Source organism: Chamaea fasciata, unplaced genomic scaffold (genome assembly GCF_029207755.1).
Source record: "Chamaea fasciata isolate MVZ Bird 193981 ecotype frontalis unplaced genomic scaffold, bChaFas1.0.hap1 SCAF_8, whole genome shotgun sequence".
Lineage (NCBI taxonomy): Eukaryota > Metazoa > Chordata > Aves > Passeriformes > Sylviidae > Chamaea > Chamaea fasciata.
Genome location: NW_027094093.1, coordinates 23,493,699 through 23,520,625, shown reverse-complemented (window position 1 = coordinate 23,520,625; position 26,927 = coordinate 23,493,699). Strand labels below are relative to the sequence as shown.

At 54.6% G+C, this 26,927-nt stretch overlaps 1 protein-coding gene across 2 annotated transcripts in view; it reads right to left on the bottom strand.

Moving 5' to 3' along the window:
- Positions 1-26,927, bottom strand: part of NHEJ1 (non-homologous end joining factor 1) — a 42,582-nt gene that overhangs the window by 14,114 nt on the left and 1,541 nt on the right. For both annotated transcript variants that reach the window (XM_066190136.1, XM_066190137.1), the window contains exons 3-5: positions 26,588-26,797; positions 23,985-24,123; positions 22,445-22,503 (exon numbers count right to left, since the gene is read on the bottom strand). In XM_066190136.1, the coding sequence (XP_066046233.1) occupies positions 22,445-22,503; positions 23,985-24,123; positions 26,588-26,797 (408 nt within the window). The remainder of the gene's footprint in view (positions 1-22,444; positions 22,504-23,984; positions 24,124-26,587; positions 26,798-26,927) is intronic.

Here is a 26,927-nt window from a genome sequence, read left to right as displayed (position 1 = left end):
AGGGCTGACGTCACGGCATGACTTCAACTCCATCACCCACCGCCTGGCCAGCCCCAGTCCCGTGTTTACCCCTGCCCATCCCTGCTGTTGTCCCTTGGAGCCTGCTTTTCCCTTTGAGGTCAGTCAGCAGCCCTGGGGCCTGGCGAGGAAAAGAGTAGAGAGAAGGAAACCAAACCTCAGCGCCCACAAGGCAGGCTGCAAAACACGGAGCCTCAGCAGCCGCACTGTGGGGATGGTGGGCTCTGTCCTCTCTGTCTCTCCCCCAGGTGCACCCCCTCTTCCTGCCTCTAGGCTGCTGGAAAAACTCCTGCGAGCCAGAGCTGTTCCCACTGTTGTTCTCCCATTTTCCCACAGACAACACATTCTGTACTGTGGGCAAGATGGGCTGGGGGGAGGTATTGCATCCAACTTGTTGACCTATCCTGCCCCAGGATGCCAGGATGTACTGCAGGCACCTGACAGATCCCGGCCTCTATTCCAAGGAATGAGATGCTATGGAGTGAATGAGTGGCACAGCCTGTCGCCAAGCCCAAATAGGGTACCTGTCCCTGGGTAAAGCACAGCCTGGGGTTTCAGCTAGAGGAGCTTTGGGAGTAGTACAAACAGAAGCCTTGGGTGCCTGGGCACAGACCAAGCCAGAACCTCTCCCCTCTTCCCTGCCAGCACAGGGGCACTTCAGCTCTAGACCTCTCAAAGAGGAGCCACCTCAGTGTGGTGTTGCAGGTGCATGTGGGATGCGCATTTGCTTACCTGGTGGGGTGGGAGAGTGGACAGGGGGTATAAAACCCCATGGGCAGTGATACTGGAAGAGCCCTGGAACCAGCCTGAACAATGAGCTCAGCTGGGAGACCAACATTGCCAGAACATGGATGAGAGCCACAAAAGCCACACGGGCTCAGAAGGGGCAAGGCTTGGGGCTGTGCAGCTGCAGGCCTGCCTGTAGCAAGCCCAGGGCACCGGTCAGAACAGGCTGGGAAAGCCACTGTCCCCACTGGCTGCTGTTTGGAGCCTCATGGGGCACTTGTTGCCCGCTGTCACCTCCCGGAGAGGTTTGTGGGTTGCATTTATAGACTCGGCCACAGACCCTGGACCTTATCTTCTGGACCACATAGTGCTGCCCCTGCATCCGGAGCATCTCCGGGAGAGGGAAGTGTCACCAACCCCCTGTGCACCCCAGTGAGTCAGTGCACACACCCAAGACACTCACACTCCTCCCCACAGGCATCGATCAGTGGGGGAGCACACACACACACACACACACACACACACAAACAGGGCAGCCTCTGCAAACAACTGCTTGTTAAGTTAAAATTAAACTCTGCACAAATATTGACCTTTGGAGGGGACACAAACTCTGCCAATATATTTACCAGCTTTATAAATGGGCCTGACCACAGTGCCCTGTACGCTGAGGTGGAGGAGGTGAGGGCTGCAGAAGTGCCCAAACAAGGCGCATCCCCCCCTTCCCTAAACAGGGCTCTCCCCGAACAATGCCACTGTGCCCCCAGCTACTCCCCCACCATCCCCAGCCCCCACTCCAGCCTTTAGGAGGATGGATGGTGGGCATGAGGATCCACTTTTCCCCTCCAACTTGTGATTTCTTGGGGGAGCAGCCAGCAGCTCACAGAGGACACAGGGGAAGCTCTTGTCACCTCTGGCCTTGTGAAACTGGTGAGCAGAACAGACCTGATGCTGTTCCTTATCTTCCAACCCTTCTATACTTCTGCACTGACCAAAGCTTCACTGTGTAGCAGGAGCACCCACTGCCAGGCCCAGCTGCCCAGCACTTGGGCAGGTGGCTCTGTCCACAAGTCTGTGCCCCCCTGTGGAGTGGTCAGCACAGCCTGGGGGGGAGTTCCCATCTCTCATGGGAGATCCAGAGCTCAGGGCTTGGTTCTTCATCTGGAAATGCTTCAGGAGGAGAAACAACAGTAGCCTGCAGCTGGAGAGAAGGGACAGCATTGCTCTGCAGTGAGAAATCACCCCTCTCAAACCTACCGGAGCCCTCCGAAGGAACCAGCATGCCCAGCTGAGCATCTGGGGTTTGCAGTGCGAATGGGAAAATGCTTAGGACAAGATGTTTTCACAAGGAGGATGGTTAAACCAGCTCTCATGGGAGAAGATGCAAGCACTTCTCACAGCCTACACCTAAAGTAAAACACAGAAGGCAAGTTGGAATAAATGGTGGCTTTTGCAGGGAGAGGGTACAAATGGAATGGCATGGGAGGCAAGAGCATTGTCAAGGACACTAGTGCAATTAGTTGCTGTTGAATAGTTGGGCAATGAAAGAGGACTTGGGGAACAGCCCCAGCTACTGTGTTAATGCAAGGGGAACACACTGGCCTGGAACTCAGCAAGGAAAAGACAACCTTGCACATCCCAAGGAGATCATGACAGGACCATTGTGCCTGAGGCTGTCAGTGACTCTGAATCCTTGGGCAAAGAGGACGACATGGATGTGAGCACATGGTCTGGCTAGGGTGCACCAGCAGGCAGTGGAGCTCAGCATATAAGGATGATGGAGAGTGGATTCAGGAGACAGCCCAAGGAGCTGAGCATGCAGACCCAAGGCCATACACAGCCAGGAGAAGGGTGCCAAGAGACTGTGCACACAACGGACACAACTGCACCCAGAGCAGTGCATGCACTGGCTGGGCAGCGGGAGGAAGGTTTGTGCCCATGCTGGCTGCCTGGTCCCTGGCCCCAGGGATGCAGGGAGGAGAGCACGACACATACAGCAGGGGATGCCCAAGTTCCAGCTCTTGAAAATACTGAATAGAGTCTTATTCAGGCTGATGTAAAACACTGTTAAAACGCACAAAAATCCTTTGAGTAATGGGCGAGCGGGAAAGAGGCATCTATAATTAACAGTAACTGTTCGAGACGGTCGCTGCCCAGAGACGTGTACTGCGCAAAACCACTTGAAAAGGCCTCGTCTGAAAGGCGAAGCCTGGGGTTTTTCAAGAAGCCCGTCATGTAACGATCCTGGCCCTTCCAAAATAATTCTGCCATATTAAAAAAACCCAAAACCTCAGCTTAATCACCCTGCAGCACTGGGACTGGAGAGCTCTGAGAGGAGGGGAAGGGAAGCACAACCGGCTTCCAATTAGAGCCTCATTAGAAAGGGAGCTGGGGAGTTATTAGAGAACTGGCCAGGAGTGAGCGGAGCCAGATGCCTGGAGACCCACTGCAGGAGGGGTGTCCTCATCACTCCTGCCCCTTCCCCTCTTCCTCCTCAGTGGGTGCACTGAGACTCCAAGAGTGACATGGTCCCAACTGTGGGCACTTGACCTGAGCAGAAGAAGAGGTTGCTGTAGTTGCATACGTAAAAGCTGTCAAGGAAGCCCTGGCCCTACACACAGAAGAGTATGGGAATGTTCATGGAGCTGAGCAGGGAACACTAGGGATGGGAGAAAGGGCAACTGGAGCTAGGAGGATACTACAGCTGGAGAGGGAAAGTGAAACAGGGTCTGTGGGCTTCACTGCCTCCTCCCACCCTCAGAGGCACAGAGCCAGGCCAGAGACTGCCCCAGCCTGGATGTCCCTGTGATACCAGATGAGGCTTCCATTTCTGCCACAACCAGGGAGGAAGGTGACAGTCCCGCTGTGAGCACATACCTTCTCCTGCCCTGCAAGCACACCCTGCCACCTTCCCTTCCACCTTGTGTCCCTGTCCCCTCCCATGTAGACCAGTCCCACAGCACACAGTCCCAGTGTGCTGCAGCCCCACAATGATGAGTACAGTGGCTACAGACACACATCAAAGTGCCAAAGTCCAGACAGGTCAGAGTGAAGGCCAGAGCATCATCACCCACAACACAGGTTCATCCACAGCATCCAGCCCAACTTGTTTGCTTCATCACTCTGGCTTTAACTGTACTGACCAGCTCTGCCTGACTGGGCCAGGGCAGTGAGCATCTCCTTGCCTGCATGCAGCCTGGCTCCAGGGCTGTGCAGGCAAGAGGCACACAGCCCAGAGCAGCCTTCCCTTCCCATCCCACAGCCTGGGACCCATCCAACACAAAGTTAATTTCTAACCATGGGTAACCACCAGTGTCCCAGCTGGGATGATTTATCCCCTATCTGCCTGAGTTGGATTTATGAGCCACACATCCCCTAGGCTGTGATAAAGGCCATGTCTGTGCTCCTCCATCCCTGCCTTCCCATAGCCACTCGGTGCGGACACGATGCCCCCCCCCCCCCCCCCCCCCCCATTTACAAGCCTTTCCCCAGCGTGGAAACCTGACAGCCCACAGAAGAACAGTAAACAGCACAGAAAATAGAACATGGTGGAGGCCAGGGAAAGACACGCTGCCCGGGGAAGCCACAAATGGTTCCTGCTTTCAGGATCTGTTCAAGAAAAGAGAGTGGGATGTACCCTGGACTCCCACCAGCCCTCAAAAGGGGAGAGGGGAGCTGCTATTAATAGCTGATCCCTGCTCACATGCAGGGCTGGATTGGATGATGCCACAGGCGTGTTTGGGATGGCTGAGCATCAAGGAGCAGTCCTTGAGGCAGTGCTGGGTGGGAGTGGGCATTTGCCCTGCAAATGGGAATTCACATACAGGGTGGAAAATTCCTCATCCCATCAGTCCAGCGCGAAGCCAGGAGAACTGGAGACATGAAGTGAGGCCAGATGCTGCTATGTTTGCCCCTGTTAAGTAGCAATAGGTTGTGAGGGTGCTAAGGGGTGCAAAGTGCATGCAATCTTGCATGCACTTGTCCCAGTCCACCTTCCCCTGCAGACAGTGCTCAACAACCCATCATCTAGAGACAATGCCATGGTGATGACTTTCATTTGCACTTCAAGCTGCTCTAAGGTTTGGCCACGGTGAAGATGAAGACACATGTCACCCAACTTCTTTTTAAACAAGATTTGAGGCTTCTTCCCTTGTGCTGGGAACACAATCAGCCCCTGTGCAGTGCTGGGCATTACTGCAGTGCTGGCAGCCACTGTAGCAGGCCAAAATATGTGCAGAGAGCTGCATGCACCTGGATCTGTTTTCTGCCCCTCCACCAGCCAGAAGCCACTGTCAGAGGTTGGATATTCTGCATGCACTGCAGCAGCTGCAGCTCAGAGCCTTGTGCGTCAGTGTCCCTGCCCCGACAGCTGGGATGGCATCACTCTCTGTACCACCGGGGCTTCCAGACCCCACAGCCAGCAAGAGGTACAGCCCAACAGGCAGGCAAACAGGCTGGATGCTGGCAACCCAGACGTACAGATTGTGGTCCTGAATTCAAAGCAGTCCCTTGCCAGTGACATCCATCTGGAAAGAGAGCAAAAGGCAGAAGTGACAGCCTTGGGGTTTGCAGCATGAGGCTGCAAGAAGCAGGATGGATGAGGCTGCAGGCAGCATCCTGGTTCTCAAGGCTGGCACGACCAGCCCCAAGCCGTCCCCCAGCCCTCTGCAGCACTGATAGCGGCAGCCCCAGCAAGGGAGAGAAGAGAGCCTTGTTCTGGGGCCAAGACTAAGGCGATTCAGTGCTCTGCTCCCCTGAGGTTTCTCGGGTGAAACCTGGCTCTGTAATGGCTGTGTCTGTAAAATGTATGGAAATGCCCATAAAACCTGTATCAAATGCCATATGGATATATATGGATATATGGAGAGAACTATGAAATTAGGAGCATGCGGGGAATTGGGGCAGGACGGCTCCCTCTGAGCCGTAAAAACATGTAAGTAAAAGGCAGGGGAGGCAGCAGCACCAGCAGCTGCACAGACAGGCTGGCATGGTAAGGAGCCAGAGGAAGGGCACCCTGGCTCACACTGTGCAGCTTTGCTGAGACCTGAGCCCATGGGAAGCCTCCAGAATGGCGGGACCTCTCTGTGAAGCTGCATGGGACAGACCGCTGTGCAGGACTCAGGAAACCTTGCCAGAGCTTCCCAGAAGCCTAAACCCTCACTATGGGCAGAGACAGGAGGCCTGGCTGTGGGGAGACCCTGGTAGTACCCCTGAACTTGGAGGCAGCTTGAAGATGAGCTATCAAAGTGACAAGTGAAAGGCTGGAGAGGGGAAATGGACAAAGGTCTCTGCTGTGGATGACAACAGCCCACAGTGGTATTGATGCCTGAGAGAGTAACTGCTGATCCCAGCTGGAATGAAAGAGCCAGCACTGGTGGAACATTTGTTGAGCATGGTTGATGGAGCAGTACCATCACTTCAAGAGCTGAGGTTTTTAGTAAAATTTCTGATTTTGCAGATCTTGCAGCAAAATCATAAACAAATAGGCAAACAGAGGCCCTTTCTGAGGGGTAAGCAATAAATAATGAGAGGAGGTGTGCTGTGGCCACTGATGCTGTTTGTTCCTCACAGTGCTTGGCAGTACCCAGTCGACTTCAGTCCTTCTTGCCTTGCCCCAGCAGGGGCTGGGGAGCTGGGACCCCAGTTCTCTGCTGCTCCCACCAAAACCTTTCACTTCTTAGCCTTCCTAAAGGAAAAAACAGGCCAAGAACCCCTGAATTTGGAGCCTAACCCCACTCATTGGCCCTGATTCATTTGACATGAGAAAAGTAAGCATGGATGGACCCCTGCAGCAGGGAGACCAGGGCAAGAACAGCTGCAGGCACACCTCTGCTCCTAACCCACATGGGGCTGATGCTGTAGTGATGGAGGGAACGCTCCTTGGCCGCATGACAGCCTGCTCGGCTCCTGCTGCACCACTGACCAGGGTGACAGCACAATGTGGGTACCAGCCCTGCTGCCTTGAAGCCTCCCTGTCACAGAGGCTGCAGCCAGGGCGATGCAGCGATGCAATGCCAGGGTTGCAGAGATGCAGTGCTGTGGATGCAGGATGCAGTGCCTGGGACGCGGAGATGCAGTACGCGGGATGCAGAGTGCCCGAGATGCAGAGGTGCAGTGTGGGATCCGCAGCCCCGCCGCCGCCGCAGCCCATCAGGCAGGCGGTGACCGGAACCAGGGCGCCATCTGCCGCGTCCCTGTCACCCACCGCCGCCACATCTTCGCGGCTCTGACAACCAGGGCATCCAGTTTGCAGCAGTGGCAGTGATGACGATGCAAATGCCTCCGGGCTGTTTCTCCTTTGGGCTCCAAGCCCCTAGTGCTGGAGCTTGGGGGCAGTTCGGGTTGTACCACAAAATAAATCTGGGAAGTGGGGCAGGTGGGGGGCCATGCCGGGGAACTTCAGCAACAAAGCACACAGAGGGGGGTGAGAGATGGAGGGGATGGGAGGCACTTGAAATTCTCCTGGCACTCTACACCACCAGATTCAGACCCTGCCCAAGGGCTTCCAGAGGCACTGGGCAGCTTTTGCGGGACAAGTTTAGAGGCTACCCCACCAAGGCAGGGGTACCAAGGTAGGAACATCGCTGCAGCAGCCGGAGAATGACAGGTTGAGGGGGAGAGAGCAGGAACACTGGAGGTCCCTATTCCAGGGTGCTACCTGTGGCTTTGCTTATCATCAAGCTCAACTAGACAGTCACAAAATAGGGCAGCACCCAGGGAGAGCTGGTCCCCAAATTTCCACAACTCATCCTGCACCATGGCCCTTGCTCAGCTCTGGCTCTGCATGTTGCCACTTTCTGGGGCACTACACTGCCATGCAAGTGAAAAACATGCAGGGACCACACTGTCGAGGGATGCTACATGATTGTGGATGAAGCGGAGTGGGTTCATGAATATTAATGCCCATTGTAGCTTTCAAGAACATCAACACAGCACAAAGACTTAATACTGCCCCTGGCCACGAAAACACATATCCTCATGCCAGCCAGGTGACAGAATGAGGATGGGATGCCCACCCTCTGCCCATGTCCTCAGTCTCTGTGCTCCAGCTCATCAGCTGGCCAGAGGAGTGGGAGGGAAGCCCTGCTTTCTTTGCAACCACGAGGTCTCAAAACACAGGGAGCAACAGCCAGGCAGACAAGGAGCTGACTGCTCTGTGACCGTGGCTTCTGCACCACGACAGGCACTTGTAGCCACAGTGTCTCAGGAGCCAGCCAAGGGATGCTGCCTGGGGACCTGGGCAGTGTGTGGGGCTGGCACACGCCGTGGCTGAGGAAAATTGTTCTGTGTCTGCTTTGGAAAGCATCATTGATGAAGGTTACAGAGTGAGAGGATGGATTCCCCAGGGACCCGTGTGTGCCTGAGCACCCTTCCAGCCATGCCATCAGTAGGCTCCAGCGGAGGAGAGGTCAGGCATGCCCTAAGGGAAGCACAGGGGAAAGCAGCTGGATGTGATCACACTTGGGACACACACTTAACCCCTGCCCTTGGGCATGATGGGACATGCGGAGTTGCCCTGTGGCTTCCCAAGGATTCCAGGTTAGAGAGCTACCAGGCTGGAACTTGAGGAGCAGCCACATTGATGGCCGTGGGAATGTAGGGATGCTCTCCCATGCCTGTCCTTCCTCCCTCTTCCCCAATATCCATCAGTATCTCCCGCCAGCAGCCACAGCTCCCAGGACCACAGAACACGTATCAGCCAAGCATGCTGCCAGCAGGGACACCACTGGAGTTTTAGGGATGTAAGCCTTTTATCTTGGCAGAGATCTGGGATGGAGGATTCTGAAGGCCACTTGCATCCCCTTAGTGAGGCTGGCAGGTCCCTGGGCACAGCAGTCCCTGGGCATGGCTCCTGTGCTCGGCCAGTGCAGCGCAAGGTCACACCCAGGCCTGTGAACCCGTGCAGGCACAGGGGGGACCTTCTAGTCACACAATTACTATATTATGTAGCACTAATAAAAAAAAAATAAAAAAAATAAAAAAAAAAAGACGGGGGGGAGAAAGGGCTTGAAGTTTTCTTAATGCCACATAGTAAAGTATTTATAGAAAGCCAGGCGTGAATGGGCTGCTTACAGGCCACACTCCTCCTCGGCGTCAGGATCTCCAGGAATTATTCTGTGCAGTCACATTGTTGTATTCACCCAGAGATTGAGTTTAATTACAGACACACGGGTGAACAGGCTGTCAGTGTTCCAGCCTCACTGGGGAAAGGGCAACTGAGCTCCCTTTAATGAATTTATTCTAAAAAGACCCAAGGTTGAAATAGAGAGGGAGGGAGGGGGTCTCACAGAGGCAGCGCTGGGGGCAACAGGGATGGAGGAGAAGGGGCCATGGGGAGATGAGGGGTACCAGGGGAGCCACTGGGGATCTCTGCCCTGGGGAATGGGGCTGGAATGCTGGGGAGAGGTTGGGAACAGTTGGACATTGGGGTGTATGGGGCACATGGAGCTGGTGGCACACAGCCCAGATGTGGCCAGAGCAGCTCACAGGATGCAGGGCCCCAAGCATCCACTGCACACAGGATGGCAGATCCTCTCAAAGATCCAGAGGAACTTCCCAAAGAAAATGGGGGGAATGGGAAGACTCCCAACTTATTACAGAGCAGCGTATAAACAGAACAAATAAATATAGAGTTACTTTATTACAAGGCTGGCCAACTCTGGTGGCTGACTGATTACAAGGCAGGCTGCTCCAGAGCTACACAAACCCAGACCTCAATAAAGGCCAGATTGGAGCTGCCTTTCACTCATTGACAACTCTGGCATGCTCCTGCCATGCTGCTCAGCCCCAGCATGCCACTGGTTGTCCCCACACCCCAGCATGAGGCAAAGGGCTAAATAAAAGCTTAAACAAGTAGTGAGTAAGTGATGAGCAGGGACAGACGACATCAGCCACCTTGCAGACAGGCACTAAAAATACAGTTTATTTTCCTAAGGAGGCAGCAACTTCCAAAACTGTAGATTTGAACAAAAACATAAAAGCGAAGAATAAAATGCCATAAGAATTATAGATCCATGGCGAGGGTGGGGGAAAGACCCAAGAACAAGGAAAGAAAAACACAGCGATGAGTAAGATACACACATGACGTATGTAAATATACCGAGACGGAAATGCAAAAGCCTCCTGCACACACAGGCACACGCAGGCACATGCAGAGGCACACGTGTGGGGATAGCTCCCAGCTCCCCGTGGAGATGGAGCCAGCCCATGCTCTCCTCTCCTCTCCTCTCTCTCCCCAGGGCCAAAGGCATTAACCTCTGCACACACACAGAGACATCTTTCCAGGGCTTAGGCTGAAAAGGCACTTTGTCTCTTGCTCCATGGTGCTCTCCGGGCTCCCAAGCCATCACCAGTGAGGTGGTGGCTGCTGTCCCCAGGGACTTCTGCGACCACCTTGGTGCTGAATCCCTGGCGCCTGGCGCAAGCCACAGACCCCACAGTGGGGTGGAGGGTCAGGGCACAGACCCAGCCAGGCCAGGAGCTTTCTGGCCAGCAGCCGAGGCAGCCCCGTGCCCGGGCAGCTGGCCAGCGCACCAGACCCCAGTGTGCCCGCAGGAGATGAGGGAGGGATAGAGACCGGCACGTCTGTGGGGCTGTAGGTCAGGAGTCTTTAAAGGAGTTGATTTAGTATTGTCCTTCCTGCCCTGAAACGGGTACTTGAGCAAGGGATGGAGGTTGCTTCAGGTCATCGTTGTGCTGAACAGAGCCGTTATAGCACAGGGCAGGAGAAAGGGGCTGCTTTGGGATGAGCCAGCTCCTCTGGGAACAGTTGGGTGAGACTGCTGTGGTTCCGCACGTGCCCCATACACAGCCCTGCCAAGGAGACGCTCCCACAAACATGTCCCCTCAGTGATAGATGAACACCACTGTGACCACCAGTCCCATCAAAGGCCCTAGGGCACCTTGGCATCACTGTATCCTCCCCAGGGCAAGAGCCTGGGAGAAGAGGCAAAGCTGGAAGGGAAAGCAGGCAGTCCTGGTGATGGACAGCCTCCCTTGGCAGTTTGCAAGGGTCCTTTCCCTGAAGGCATCGCTGTATGCCCCAAGGGACCCCTGCCACCCCCAGCCCTGCACAGTGCCCATCCTGCTCCACAGCAAAGCCTGTCGGTGGAGCTCTCAGGGAATTTGCATGGGACAAAGAAAAATACAGCAGAGTCCCAAATCTCCTTCCACACTGCACATGGGATGGCAGCACCTGGGCTATGCCAAGGCATTTGCCATCTCTGCATTTCCTCTGCCCTCACCATCCATCATCACCTGCAGGGGCAGATCTCCTCCCAGACATACGGCACATGGTGAGCCTAGGGCCAGCCAAGGCCATCATGGCAGCCCCCACCACCGTCCCCCCCCAGCCCGGGGAGCGGAAAACGGATCTCTGCAAAGGGCAGCTCATGCGGAAGCTGTTCGCATCCCGTAGTGCAGGCTCGACGGGTGAGGAGCAGGGCAGCTCCCAGGTCGCCAGGTTATCGGATGATAACAAGCTAGCACAGCCCGAGCATGCGACTTCCAGCAATGCAAGGCTGTTTCCTTTGTTTTGGGAAAACAAGAGGGGAACAAGACCTTTCCTGGCACGTTCTTGCCCAGCCTGAAGCTGTCCCCCAGTTGCACCGGCTCGGCTCGGAGGCGTACCCTCTGCCCGCTCCTGGCAGGAGGTGGCCGGGGCCACCCATCACCCTTTTTGCCTTTCCCACCTCTGCGGCGAGCAGGGCTGGAGCCGTTGACTTGCCAAGCAGGGCCAGACGGCTTCTCCTTCATCCCCCCCAGACTGGTGGGGATCCTGGCCGTCTGGCTATGACATAGGCTCACAGCCCCACCAGAGATCCCCTGCACAAGTCAATCTCCAAAGCAGCCTGAGAGGGTGAGGCTAAGTATCAGGGGGGTCAAGACACCCCTGCTTTAGGCTGCAGGGACCCTGCCACACTGGGGTTAGCTCAACATCTCCACCATCCCCAAATGCAAGGCTGAGCCCTGTACTGGGGCAGGAGAGCAGCACAGGGTTTGACCAGTCATTCCCACCTTCCCCTGTGTCCCATGGTACCCCCTTCTCTCCAGAGAGCTGTGGGTTTGACAGGGGTGTGGGAGACCCCTCCACCCCTTCCCCAGCAGAGGAGAAGGAGGAAATATAATAAGAAAAATAAAATTTATAAGCGAGGCAGTAATTACAGTGTGGCTACAAAAGGCTGCCTCCTCAGGGCCATCATTATGTGGCTAAATTTAACGCCCTGTGCGGCTGCTCCGGGGCGGGGTGGGGGCGGGGGGGGGGAAGCCGCGTCCTGGGGCTCTGAGCATCCACACAGACGCCGGCTCCTGCTACCTTCCCTCCGTGCCGGCCAGGGCAGCACAGCTGAACGGCAGCCAAGAAAGCCATAAAGCGAGTCAGAATTTTTTTAATAGTCTATTTACCAAGATGCTGTTTTTACTGCCGAGGTTTCTCTCGTTTTATCTCTGGCTTTCCCCTGCCTTCCCACTCTCTCTTCCCCTGACTCCTGAACAGACTGGGCTGTATTTTCTGTTTTAGGTTCCTCTCTCTCACTTGGTTTAAATACTATTTTCAGAACTCTAATTTTATATGGTATGTCCCTTTTTTTCCCTCTTTCTCTTTTTTTTTTCTCTTTTTTTTTTTTTTTTTTTGGTAAATATTTGCCATGACTAAGCCAGGATACATCCCGTTTAAAAGGTTCCCATCCCACAAAACATCAGCCCTTTAATGACATGAATCTCATTAGCTCTCCCCATGAAAAGAGGTATAGAAAAGGAGCATCACTCAGCCCCTCTGAGTTCCTGTATCTGCACGGACATATATTTAGCTGTGTGTACTGTACAGTCACAGGAGGGGACAGTCTGGGCACACGCACACCACCTCATTCAGCCAGAGGGACCCAGAGTGGGAGCCCCTGGGACCAGTGGGTTTTGGGATATCCGTCTGTCTGAGATAGGGTTGGGAAGGGCTCTAGGCCCAGTGGAGCCAGAGCTGGACTGCAAGAGCGAGCAGCCAGGCACAGAGGCGCCTCAGAGTCCCTCCAAGCTGGAATTTGGGATCCTCTGAAGGACCTTTTCCAGTGCTGGGGAGCAAGTTGTGTAAGTAAAGCCCACCCTTGCAAAGAGAAGTCCTGCTAGAGGGGCCCAGCCATTGCATTCTCCAGGCCCTGAGTCCCACTGGTTGGGTTTGGCACTGGATAACAGATGTAGGCTACATACTTGGAGATTGACGCAGAAGAACTAGCACAAGGTCCCAGGAAAGGTACAGGGTCCAAATGCCCAGAGAGTTTCCTTACTGACATGAGAGTCTGTCTGACCAAGTGGTCTCTGCATTAAGCACAGTATCTCTGGGGAGCAAGCAGAGTCCCCAAGGGCTCAGGCTATTTCAGCCTTTCTCTCAGGTGAGAAGGAGGCTCTGCCTCTCTCTGTCCATAACAGCATCTTCTACTGGGGAACCGGTCCATCCAGAGTCCCATGCTGGGTGTGGTCGTTTCTACTTCAGTATGGTCTTCATTTCTCCAGTATAGCTATCCCTTCCTATAGTCTTTCCTTCCACAGCATGGCCATCCCTTCTTTGGCATTGCCATCCTTTCCTCTGCACAGTCATCTGTCCCTCAGGATGGCCAAACTCTCCCCTTGGTTCACCAGGTGTCTGATACCAGAGGGAGAAATCCCAGGAGATGCCACAGGCTTGCCCAGATCTCACAGGCTAAGATCTCATTCACAAAGCCTGAAGGACACAGCAGGAGAAGTCTACAGAAAAGAATTTGTTCTCTCTTTCCCAGATTGTCTCCGCATTTTCCCTCTTATTTCCAGTCCAAGCAGGACACAGTGCTATTTCTCAGCCTCACTGCACCCTACCATTTTGGCATCAGGTGAGCATGTTAGCACGACCTCCTCATTGTCCTCTAGAGCTCTTCTCTTCCCAGCAAACCAGCTGTGAAAATCTGCAAAGGTACTGCTAAGTCCACTCCATGGGGCATGGCTGTGCTCATCGCATTCACATGGGTGCTCCTCCACATTTTGCGGAGAAAAAGAAATAACCCCAAGAAGGGCTGCAGATGCCTATCTGCCTATCTCTGCTGTGCAGAGACCAGTGCTGCTGCAGGCATTGCACTGACTGAGCAACACAGGCTTCCAACCCATAAATAAACCTCGGGGGATTTCACTTCACTTTAAATTGCTTTAAAGGTTTGGTTTCAGCTACTGAACAGACCCAGCCGTAAATGGCATCATCAGCTCAGGCAGCAGATGCCCAAAGTGGAAAGGTAGCACACCCACCCTGGCTGCCTCCATACTCCTGGCTGTAGGACCCTCTCCCTCCTGGCAATGCGGCCACATTTCCAAGTGTTTCCACAACCCAGAGAGTGAGACATGACTAGGAGAGACTCACACCTCCCCAGTGCATGGCTCCCAGAGCTAGGGTTTTCTGCAGCTGTGCCAGAGCCCATGTACAGGCAGGGCTCCATGTGCTCAGGCTGCACTGAGCCAGGTTCCCTGCTGGCCCCCAGCAGCCAACATTAATTCATTAACAGTCCCATTAACACCCAGCTGTGGTTTCCCCCCAAACTCAGGCAGGGACCTGCTCCCCTGTGAAAGCTGCTGACAGACAAAGTTTCCACCTTCAGCCCTTCTGGAGTTCTGTATAAAAATAAGCAGGGCTTTTTTTTCAAAAGGAAAACTATATTTCCCCTATCCGCATGCCCGCGCACACGTGCAGTACTCACAGCAGGAATTTGCTCCAATTTCTCCCACCCACAAACATATCACCTTTGGCCAGAGACCAAATATGGGCATTTTCTGCTTGAGACATCAGGTTTTTCAGCATCCAGAAGACAAGAAGCCACCGTGACCCTGAGCTGGACTAAAAAAAGGGTGCGTGTTTCCTGGCCAAAAGGTGCTGGGAGACCCAGTGGTGCTCCCACCAGGGCCTCATCCAAGATCCACAGCAAGGCAGCTGCCAGCATCCCCTGAAGAATTGCCCTCCTGGCATGGCCAAGCATCCTGTTCAGGATTTGGTACCAATTTTCTGTTTTCCCTTTTTCATTGGCATTCTCAGACAGCCATGAGCACCAGATGCTGCAACATCCCAAGGAGACGCCCAGCACCTGCTTGGGACCTGTTAGCCAGCATTTATTTCCTCCTTTCCCACATGATCTCTCCTCAAGAGCTGTGAGTGCTAGTTGATGTTCAGGAGACAACCCCTGATGCTTCAGAAGCCTTGGGCAACCCTGTGCCACAGAGGGGTTGATATCCTTGTCTTACAGCATCCAGCTCCACATCAGGCTCTGCAGCCTGTGTTGGCAGCACAGGAGCTGGTTCTGTGGGTCTCTCACCGAGAAGCTGGAGGCTAGGAAGCAGAGATCTCAATCAAATGTAGGCACCATAGGATCAGAGCACTGCTTGGGGCTTGAAGGGTGTGCCACTTCGGGCATGTCACCAACAGGGTGGCTTCAGGTCCCTGGAGAGGACAAAGTGAGTGCCAGCTATCTTCTAAGATGCCTGGCCACTAGCAGAGCACCCTGCATCCCTTTGATCCAAAGGTGTTTGCCTCGCTGAGAGCCCTCTAACTACTCCTTCCTTTAAATAGCAAAGTTCACAAATGCTCTATACGGCTCCATGTCTATACGTTGTCTATGCATTTGTGTACACACATGCACACAACACACAGAGATTATTTCGTGTTTTCAGAGCGGTTCAGGATACATTCCAGGACAAAATTCCAGCCAGTGCTGGAGCCAAGAACATCAGTGGCCCCGGCATTTGCTGCCCCCTCTGCCTGTGCACACGCTAAATACGGAAAGGGAGAGGTATAAATAGAGAGAGAAATACATGAATGGCTCTGTTTCCTTACACAGATACGTAGAGTGCAAAGGTCCAAGCAGAGTGGGAGCCGGCAGACTCAGGAATCCAATGGCTGTATCCCCAAGGTGGATATGGGGAACCCATTCCCAGGTGCTGCTGTCTGCCCAGCTCTCTCAGCTGTTCAGTATCACCTCTGCATGGGCTGGCAAAACTGGAAGAGGCTACAGAGGCTTTGGCCCATGAGATAGAGAGGGATCAGCTTTCAGAAACACCAATAAAAGCTGCCAGTAGATGCCACTGGAGAAGAGATGCAGCTGTAGGTATGGAGAAAGCTAGTGAAGGGTTCACGACAAAGAGGGACATAGTGAAAAAACCTGACAGCCTATTTCAAGCACAGAAAGGGTGCTGGGAGCTGCGGAGGGCAGCACCAGGGGTGCAAACAGCTCTGCTCTACTGCCCTTGGAGACAGTGGGAATGACAATACCCTAATCCAAACCCCATCAGCTGGGGACAGAGATGCTGCCACATCGCTTGTTGACATGGACCAGTGCCTTTTGTGTTTCATCAAAGTCTACCCTGTTTTCCACCCCAAAAGGTCCTTTGCATCCAGGAGCTGCTGCCACCTCCTGAGCTGGGACAGGTGGCTGCAAGGCACAGCGCTGAGGGGCAGACCATGCTCCACACCTTCTCTCCTGCCAACCATCCCTGCATGCCCCCTTTGCCCTCCTCTAACCCAAACACAGCCAAAGAGCCCAGCCTGGTGGGGCTGGGACCCCAGACACCTCCTCACTCCCTGCTGCCCCTGGCATGTCCCCAGGGCTGGGCACTGCCTGCAGCCACAGGGCCAATAATGGCCAAGATGTGGGAGCAGAGCAGGGGGTGGTGGCAGGGGGATTGCTGCTCTGCTTTCAGGAGGGGGAAAGGGCTCTCCCCCTTCAATGCTCCCATTTGATCTGAGGCCTGGCACTGGCTCAAACCACTGCCTGCTGACACGAGATCAATCATTCCCTGAGCTGAGCTGTTCCTCAGCAGCAATGCACAGCCAGTGCCCATGCACAGGCTGGGGCCTCTCCTGCAGGAGCAGGGTCTGGCCCCTTCTGTCAGAAGGTCTGTGACTCCTCTCTTCCTGCCTGCAGCACATGACATGGCACAACCTGACACATCACAGCAGGGCATGGCACAGCTTTGCATGGTATGGCGAGGATGAGGAACACACCAACTGCAAAGGAGGGTTCCCTGCATATACCTGACCACATATGCCAGACAAGGGCTGTGCAGTACCCCAGGGAGGGTGGCTGTGATGGTGCTCGTCCATCTCCCCATCCCCAAACAAACCACCGGGGTGATGCTGGGCTGAAGTGGGCTGGGACCAAGCAGACAGCTGCCTGTATGTGGTCCAGGTGCCACCCACTCTCTACAGTGGCACAGTCACGGGGGGTTGGGCTGTGAAACCCCCACATCCCCAGAAGGAGCATCCCCACAGGGCTCCTGGGACAGCATCCACATTTGTGGCAGAAGCAAGGGCTGGAGCAATCACAGCCAGCCTAGCCCTGGTCCAGCAGCCAGGGACTCCCTGCTTGCCCGTGGTCTGGGCACTCCCAGGCAGACTGCTGCTCTGGGCTGCCTGTGCCAAGTCTGGTTTTAGCAGCATGTAGCTCCACTGACTCACTGCTTGTGCAAGTGGCCTGTGGCTGCCAGTGGCAGCCCCGAAAGTGCATCCTGGCTGGGTGCCCCTCACCTGATGGGGCCTCAGCAAATAAATAAATAACACCACAGCACCGACCACCATGTGCCTCTATGGCAAACACCACAGGGGGCTGGTGCCCACGTGGTGGTCAGCACCTACACCGTGATGACCACCAATGTATTTCCCCAAGTGCACCACTGTGGGCACTAAGTGCTAGCCCCTGTCCCATGTCCTCTTCAGCCAGCAGATGTGGCACTCTGCCCCTTGCTCCCATCAGTGCTAGCATGCACACTCCTAGTCTTGTTCTCACACTCCTGCTCTAGTACATGTACTCACATTGCGTACAAGCAGTCCTCACTCCATTCCTGCTTGCAGCAATGTGCAGCTCCTTGAGCTCATGTGTGTGCAGGGCAGTGTGTGTCCCACTCTGCTCAGCACAGCTGTGGCCCACTGCATTTCCAATGTGGGACTCAGACCCCAGGGCAGTGACGGGATGATGTGACCAAAGTTTGCTCAGGATTGAAGCAAGGACCCCCCAGGTGGCCCCAGTCTAGAACAAGACACCACCATGCATGGGGCTCACAGCACAAATGTTTGGCAGCACACAAGAGCTTGCTCTGCTCATCCAAGCTGCCCCACAAGCTAGCCCCATGCTGCCACCTCTGCCCTGAGCCAACCTGCTCAGGGCTGTGCCAATTTTGCACTGCTCAGCCCAGGCAGCAACAGCAGTGTGGTCACCAGCTCATTCCCTAGCCCCACACCAAGGGGCCCCGGCCCAGCTGAGCACCCACAGCATGTTCTCCCCAAGTTGTGCACCCTACGTGCAAGTAGTCCATGTCACATGCATGCTGCCAGCCCTCCAGTGGCCCAGTTGCAGCTGCAAAGCCGCAGTTACCTTGTGCTAATTAAAAATATCCCTCATTTGAAGGAGTTAAAGGGCTGCTTCCTCTCCACTGCACTAAGCTGGCGTGGGTTTGAGGGATGCCGTCCCCACCCTGCAAAATATGCAGGCCACCACCGCCTTCGTCCTCGGTCAGACCGTGGCTGCTCCGCTACCCAGGGCTTATTTTTAGTTCTTGTTAAAAAGGAGAGGCAGGGTGCTGGAGGGAGGCAGTGAGTAGCCAGGTACCTGACTGGACCCCGTGGTGGCAATGGCCTGTGGCTCCAGAGTGTCCCCTGGCCATCCTCCACCTGCCCCGCTGGCCTGTGTCCCTACACAGGAGGGGGACGGGTGCCTGGCCCTGGTCCCAGCCCCGGTGGGAAACAATAACAGGGATGCTGACCCCCGGGCGCCCTGACGTCAGCCAGCACCGCTGCCGGCACCACCGTCAGCCCTGGCCCCGGGGCTCCCACTCGCCCTCGGCTGGGGCCACACTGGAAGCTGCCTGTTTGTTTATCTTCCTCTCCAGTGTTGCTTGTTTTGATGGTACATCCTCCTCCTCCTCGCCGGGCCCCGGGGTCGAGCCGTGAACCCGCCGCGTCCTGTTTGCCGAGGTCCCGCGCTCCGCTTGCGGAGGTGCGGAGCAGCCACCCCCGCGCGCCAGCCACAGCAGATAAAAATACACAGGGCAGAGCATCCTGGGGCGTGGGGGCTATATTTGCACTGATGGTATCCGTAAGCTTGTCCTGGATGTACCTGTCCCTGCCCACCTCAGAGCAGGGGGCACAGTGCTGCAGGAACCTGCTCACCCTTCTCCCTCTACGTCAGATCGCAGATTGGCATAAGCTGCGCCATGAAACACTGACCATGGCCAAGCTGGGGCAGGCTCTCAAAAGCCATGCGTGGGCACCCCACCCTGCTATGTGGGGTCACTTCTGTAACCCAGAGGGACACCTGGGGACAAAATATCCCCAACCTACTGGATCATACACTGCTGGGAGTGGTGCTGGGGAAGCCCCAAAGCACAGAACCATCTCCAGCTGCCTGCTCCTTCCCCTCATGGTGTGAACCCCTGGGCTTGCCAATAAAAGCCACCAGCTTTACCTCGGCTTGTGCACAGCCACTGCTCTCCTTCCAGCTCTGCTCAAGCCCAGGCAGCTGCTCTGCAGTGAACCCTTGCCAAAAACTGTGTGTGTGAAAGCATCATTTCCTAAACGTATAAATATTACCAGGGCTTTGCTGGAAAACTCCCCATGGTTAGTTAAAATGTCCTGGAAAGCCAAGTGCACACAAGCCCAGCTAAAGGGCATGTCTAAGCTGAGAGGCTCTGCAGCTTTGCCCTGGGGGACTGACAGGTCCTTTCCTCTCCATGCGGGATACAGCAAATATCTGGGAAGTGAGCAAAGCTGTGGAGCCCACATCCAGCCCTGTACCACATCATCACAATCCCTTTCCAGCCAAGAGGTGCTTAATACAACCAAACATCTACAACCTGTAGCCCCGTTTCACAGATGAAGATACTGGAAGGACCAATAGATCTCTCTTCTTGACCTCCTGTCCACTGATGTTCAACCATGCACATCCCAAGACCAAACCCAGCCACCTTGGTTTTCTTCCAGGCACGCTCCTAGCCCACTTTTGGAGACATTAAGAGATGGAGGATCAATGACTGCCCTTGGGAGCATGCCCCAGTCACTGGCAGGAGAAACCCAAGCACCTCCATTCTAACTTGAAATTTCTGGCTCTATCTCCCAGTGCCTGCCTTGTGCTCCACTGCTCTCTGCAAGATTAAAGAGAGCCCTTCACTAACCAGCATTTTCTCCTTGTAAAGACCCACACAGACTGTAATCAAGGCGCCTCTCAATTTTCTCCCTAATAAGCTAGACAGAGCTCTTCCCTTCCAAGTCCCTCGATGCTGGGCTCTCTCCCCAGCCCTCAATTCATTCCTGTGACTCTGTGCTGATTGTCCAGCATCTTTTTGAAAACCTAGACATGGGAGTTGCTCACAGCATTCCCAGCTCCCTGCAGCATGTCCTGAGGGACTCCAGCTCCCTGTGCTGCTCCTTTTAGGAGTGGACAAATGGAGTATTAAATTGCCTGGAGGCTGTGAAATAACTGCACAGAGACATTGAGGTCATCCAGACCACCTTTCTGCCACAAGATGAGAGGAGAGACTGGGGTGAAGAGCCAGTTTTGGTGGTGAAGAGCTGAAAAGCCATGTTTGGGGTTTCTCACTAGAAGAAACACAAGACCTAGGAGGCATCAGGAGGAACGACAGGGTACCACATTCAAACCAAAGGCAGCAGCTGTTCGCATCTCACAGCTCATTGCTGCAGGATAGCATCATCAGCAGGTTTATAAAGAATGGGATATTCTTTACACACACCCTCCCAGCAGACCAAACACACAACTACACCTTCCACCAGCCTCTCCCCTGCAGCCAGTGTTCAGACCTGGCTACCACAGGAAGCAGAAGGGCAGCATCTCCCAGAGTCTTCCATTCCCTATCGGGCTCCAAACACTGTTCCTGGACTGCTCTTGGGACACACAGCACCAGCCACCATCCCATCTTTTCAGCCTCTGCCAGATGTGCTCCACACCAGCTGCTTTTGCCAGGCTTTGTGCAAGGCTGCCTCACTCCCCTCCTGCCCACTCTGCACCTTCCCCCATGCCCCACACCCTACCAGCTCTTGGAGGAAGGACTCCGTATTTCAAGCCTAATGTTCATCTTTCGCAGATGTTGTTCAGATGACTTTTCTACAAAGACACTTCATCATCCCCCTATCCTGGCACATCTGCCTGCACCCCTTCAGCGACAGCACCGAAACATTTACCAACTGCTTCTGTCATGTCTGGTCCAGTATAAATCATTTTACCACCTCTGTCTACTAATAAGCTTATCCTGTTGCTGAGAGCTTGGGGTTTTCTCCTACTACACTAAATAAAAGCCTTTCCTTCTGTTCATTGCCATGATTTTTCCCTGATGTCTTTAGCTTCTGTTACCCATTTTCTACACTTCATAATTTCTAATTTATATTGATTGCTATCTACTCCCGCTCTCCCATTTGTTATAAACTGCTCTTTTATTTCTAATTGCTGCCTTCACTTTGCCGCTGAACCAGAACGGGCTCTGGGCCAGTGCTGCCCTCTTTCTTGATTGTGGAATTGTGGCTTTTTGTGGCTTCTGAAATTCTTCTGAAAGAGTTCACCATTTTCATTCACATTTTTCTATCTAAATGCTTCCTCTGAGCTGATTTCACTCATAATTTTCCCCCTGCTTTGGGAAATTAGCTCTTTCAAGGCATGAAGGATATAAATTACTGCTTAGGAATGTCCTTTCTGTGCCCAGGGTGAATGTAATCTGGTCATGATCACTGGTCCCTAGGCAACCTTCAAGTTGCAGTCCAACAGTGAATTCATCTCTATCCTTCATAATCCAGGGGAAACAAAAGTTGCCTGCACTGGATGAAATGCCTCACATATAAAAGAGGGATCATCTCTAATTTTTAGAAACTCTGCAAATCGTCTGTTTTTGGCTGCACAAGAACATCAGCTCATCTCATAAAGCAACATCCTCCCAAAGCCCGTGTGATACCACTGGCACCCTGGCTGACTTCCTGATCACCAGGAGGTGCCACTGCCTCCCACTCCTGTGCCTTCACAGTGAGCACAGGAACACTCAGAAGCATCCTGAGTCCTTTTGCATCAATGGGCAGCAAGCATTTCTGACCTTGACACATCAGTTTGAACCATTTTAGTGTTTCTGTGATGATTCTGTAATGCAAAAGGATCAATGACTCTCTCCTTCCAGTCCCAGTTCCTCCGAAGCACGTCTGATTTTAGAGCTGAGTGTGCCAAGGGGACAGTGGTAGGCAGAGCATGGACAACATGCTGAAAAGCTCTTGTCCCCACAATGTGTCACTGCAAAGTCACCTCTAAAAGTAATAGGTGAACTAAAAGGAGATGGCTTCTCCTCATTCACCTGATCCCTGCCTGCCATCAGCAGTAATGTTTAGGTCCACAGCAAGTGTGGGAGGTGGGTGAATATGCCCCAGGGACGGCACACTCCTGTGGAGCAGCCAGCCTGGCTTGCACCTCTGGCAGCTCCCAGCAACCAGGTAGTTCCCATCTGACCATGTCCAGCATGTTCCCAGCTCTGCTAGCCCTAGAGATGAGGTGCAAGGACACAAAGAGGACCATGGAAGAGCTAGAGGGCATGACCCCTCTTTAGGCAAGTCTAGCTATCCCCATCAGTGCTCCCATCCAGCCAGGCAGACCTCACACTGCAGCTGCTGATTACAGCTCCCAACCACCCCTTTGGCAAAGGAGAGAGGACTTGCACCACTCCTTACCTCAGCCATGAAGTTCTGCTGAAACATCTCCTCCTGGAAGGGCTTTGTCCGCAGGCGGTCTGCAAGGTAGAGAGGGATCAGCCTGGGCAGGTTTGGCCAGACTTCCCACCCCAGCTTCCCCTTTCCCTAACCATGGAGTGAGGATGCTGCAGGGGAAAAGCTCCAGCATGCTCTTCCCAGAATCAGCAGGAAACACCAGCAGGCCTCTTGGGCTAGGGACACACCACCTGGCTAGAAGAAGATGCAAGGACAACAAGGAAGTTGGAAAAAGATGAGCCTGCTGGTTGAGCCTGCTGATGCACACAGCAGCCAGGCAGAGCCAACAGCCCATCCACACTTGTCCCAGCACTTCCACATTGAGGAGTAGGGAACAGTGGTAGGACAAGGGTCTGGGTCTGGGTATCCGCCCATACCCAGATCTTACAGCTGGAACAAGCTGTCTGAGTCTGTTGGACAGGGCACTGCTTGCCCAGCTGCTCATCTGAAGGTGTGAGCCAGCCTGTGTCCTCTTCTTGCAGGACAGGGACAAACCCCAGTTTTATTCTGCCCTGTACCTTGTCCAAAACACGTTTTTCTACGTTGTTGCTAAGATGTGGTCTAGAAAAGCAGCTGGCTGAATTTGCTCAGCCACTAGGGTGCAATGCTTCCTCCCAGCTTTCTGCCCTGCACCAAGTAAGGGACAAGAGAGGCCAGCGGCTCACCAGCCCTCATCAGACCCTGGACCCAAGACAGGTTGTCCAAGCTACTCCAAGCCCTGCAGAGATTGCATACAGCAGGATAGAGAGAAATGCATCTGGCCAATGCATCTCTAGTGCACCTACAGGGCAGATCCAGGCTCCTGTGGTGGGGGACCAGTCATGGGACAGGGTCTGGGCCACAGTATCTTCCTGGACATGATACACAAGCCCAGGCTGACCCCCACTAGTCCCTGCATGCTCAGGGCACAAGGTTCCTGCAGAAGTGCAGGTATCACCTGTGGCAGCAGGACAAAGCACGGCAGTAGCAACGGATGACCCAAAAAACAGTGCCCAGCCAACCTCCATAGGTGGGGAACAAACTACCCCCCAAAGTGGCTCCCCCAGCACGTCCTGACCCATGTCCTACCCAAGAGGGCTACTGTGTGCCCATCACCCTGCTGGCAAAGTGGGCTGGGTGCTGGAGCACAGCTGCACTTCCCACATTTGGGAGAGCTGGGAGCCCCTGATTGCTCTCCAAGCACTCAGTGAACTACTGCACTCACTGACACCACTGCAGGGCCAGCCCTTGCTGGCATCCCTGCTGGCTCCTGGGGACTAGCCAGGTGCTCTCAGAGTAGTGGAGAGCCCCTTGGCGATTCCTCAACTTCTACAGCCATCGGTCAAGAGCTATTCCTCCCCCAGCTCTCCCCAGAGGCTGCTCCCAGCCTACTGGCTACTGTTGTGCTGCTGGCTCAGCTAAACATGAAACACAAGCCTGGTTGGGTAATAGCCAGAGGGAGCAAAGCATGCCAGCACAGTGCTAAGGAGGAAACTCGCTCCCTGCCCCAGGCATCCCTCCTCACCTCTGCTGAGAGTGGCCCCGCTCTCCCTGTAATCTTCAATCTCAGCATCCTTCTGGAGCAGCAGGGAAATCAGCTCCTGCACCTGGCACTGCAGAGCCAGGTTCATCTGAATCAGGGGCCGCACAAGGTGACGGAACACCTACAATGGAGGAGGGACACTCTAGGAAAGGTCCAGGTCTAGGGAGGCACACAGAGCTGTCAAAGCAGAGTGGTCAAAGCAGGGCAGCCAGCAAGGTCCTAGCAAGAGCTGCAGCCCAGGTCATACAGGGCTCCACAAAATACCCCACATCTCACACACATCCAGTGGAACATGGTCAAAAGATGTGAGCTGGGAAAAGGCAGGCCAGATGCTGCCGGACACATCCCTCCATCCCAGCCCCATCCTTTCACAGCTGGGAACTGTAGCAGGGGAGAGCTTAGGCGGGAAAGCCCGATGGAAACAGAGTTGCAGGGATAGGCAAGGCTCCACTCACCACCTGGGGTGCAACAGGAAACAGAGAGCCCCTCATGTGCCAACCCGACCCTGCCCATGGCTCTGCACACCTCATGGCACACTCCTATGCAGGAAACAGGCACGGATGGGTGAAAAACCAGAAAGACCCAAGGTGTCAAACTGTGGCCTAATGAGCAGGAGAGACACTCCCAGGGAGGTGAGATCAAAAGCAAAAGAAATCCCAACATGCAGGACTTGTGTATGCTCCCCACTGCAGCGCACCAGTATACCCTCTAAGCTTACACCCACACAAGCCCCACACGGAGCCCTGGGCATGTCCTCTGTCTTGGAGCCCAGCTGGGCCACCCTGGCCCAGCAGGCACACAAAGCAGCCTCTCTCCTATCACCTCCTTCAGTCTCTGGGAGAGTATTTGAGATCCCCCTAACCTATCATGCCCCTTGTTTCTGGGGCCAGGCTGAGCACATGGATGAGAGGACAGCAAACCCAGCATTGTTCCTGAAGCATTCTCACTCTTATGGCAAGCCCACAGTGGGCTCTGTGCTTTGCTCACATCCAGATATGAGCCCAGAGGTGATGGCCATCACCCACTGTAGCACTTGGAGGCACCACCTGCAGCAGAGGTGGGATGGGCTAAGCCAGGTAGGCTCTATGCCTTCCTCAAGCCCCTGGCTGGGGCAAAATTGGCCCCCACTGCTGCATCCATACCAGCCACACTCAGGACCCCAGCCGCTTCCCACCTCCGCGGTGTCCTGCAGACATCCAGTGTGTGTCCAACATAAACTAGAGGAGCAACCGGGAATAGGGGCATTGTACCTCCTCAGCTCAGCCTCTGTGGGTCTTGCCCAAGCAGGGACATCAAGTTCCTGGGATAAGCCAAGCCAGGACCCCGATTACTCGCTCCCAACTTCAACCTTGACGGCGAGCACAGCCCCCGCAGCAGCTGGGGAGCCCGGCTCTCCCCCCGCGATGCCCAAGCACAGCCGCTGTGGGCAGAGGAAACGCGCCCCGCAGCGGGACCCGGCGGGAGCGGGGCTCCGGGGTTGCCGGGCGCTGCCTCCCGCCGGCAGCGGAGCCGCAGGGCCGGCCCGGGGCCGGGCTCCGCCGGGCGGTTCGCGGGCGCCGGGCGCCCTCTTGTGCGCGCAGGGACGCAGGGCCCCGGGGGGAGCCCCGGCCGCAGCGCTGCCCCACCTGCAGCCGAGGGGCTGCCTCCGGAAACGCAGAATGCCGGGCAGCCCCGCGAAAGAGCAAACCCTTAAAAGCCGGAGACTCTGCTATAATTCCGCCCGTTATGACAGACCACCTGCGGGTCATCTGGGGGTACCCGCCGCCCTGTGCCCTGCTGCATGGCTTGCTCCTAAAGAGAACAGCATCACTCTGCTCTACAGGGTGCGGGTAGGGCATCACCCCACACTGGATATAGAATTACAGAAAGGTTTGGTTTGAAAGACACTTTCAATGTAACTTACTAGATCAAGTTGCTCAAGGCCCCATCCAACCTGGTCTTGAACACTTTCAGGAATGGAACATCCACAACTTCTCTGGGCAACCTGTTCCAGCACCTCATCACCCTCATAATGAAGATTTTTTTCTAGCAGCTAATCTAAAGGTCTCCTCTTTTAGTTAAGAAACATTTCTCCTTGTCCTATCACTATCTGCCAATGTAAAAAGCTGTTCTCCCTCTTTCTAATAAGCCCTCTTCAAGTACTGGAAGGCTGCAATGAGGTCTCTTCAGGAGCCTTCACTTCTCCATGCCAGACAATCCCATCTCTTGCAATCTGCCTTTGTAGGAGATAAGCTCTCACCCTCTCATCATCTTTGTGGCTCTCCTCTGAACCCCTCTAACACATCAATGTTTATCTTGTGCCAAACACCCCATGTTTGGATGCAGAACTCCAGATGAATTCTCACAAGGGCATTTCACTCATGCCTCAGCAGGAGCATGTGTTGGGTCATCCCTGTGTCACTGCAGAGCACAAACCAAAGCCTCAATGGGAAGAAATGGGGACAGTAAGCCTGGGAGAGGCAGAAGGCAGAGTCAGGCAACCTACAGTCACCAGCATGGCTCGAAACTCAAAAGCCTCTAAGCGTAAAGAAATAATCCTTAATTTTGGCCACTCCTCTCCCTGAACCCTGTGCAGCTTCGCTCACCATCTCCAAGGGAGCAGGGCAGCAGTGGAAGTCCCAGTAGAAGGGCAGTCCTGACAGCTCGCTTTTCACATGCAGCCTGAGGCCACTGGGAGAGTGGTGGCAGGAGAAGGCGGTGGTGGCACCCGGCTGCCCTGCCAGCAAGGGGCACATCAGGTTGCACAAGTGGTTCAGGAAAGAGGACACGTGAACCGTCAGCCGCTTGTTCAGCTCCTGGGAAAAAGCAAGGTTAGGGGGCATAGCACAGCACTGGGGAAACAAACAGCAGAAATCCTACAACCAAAGGAGTCAAACTACTGCATGTTCCACAGCCCATCCCTGGGCCTTGCCTTCCAGTTCTCTG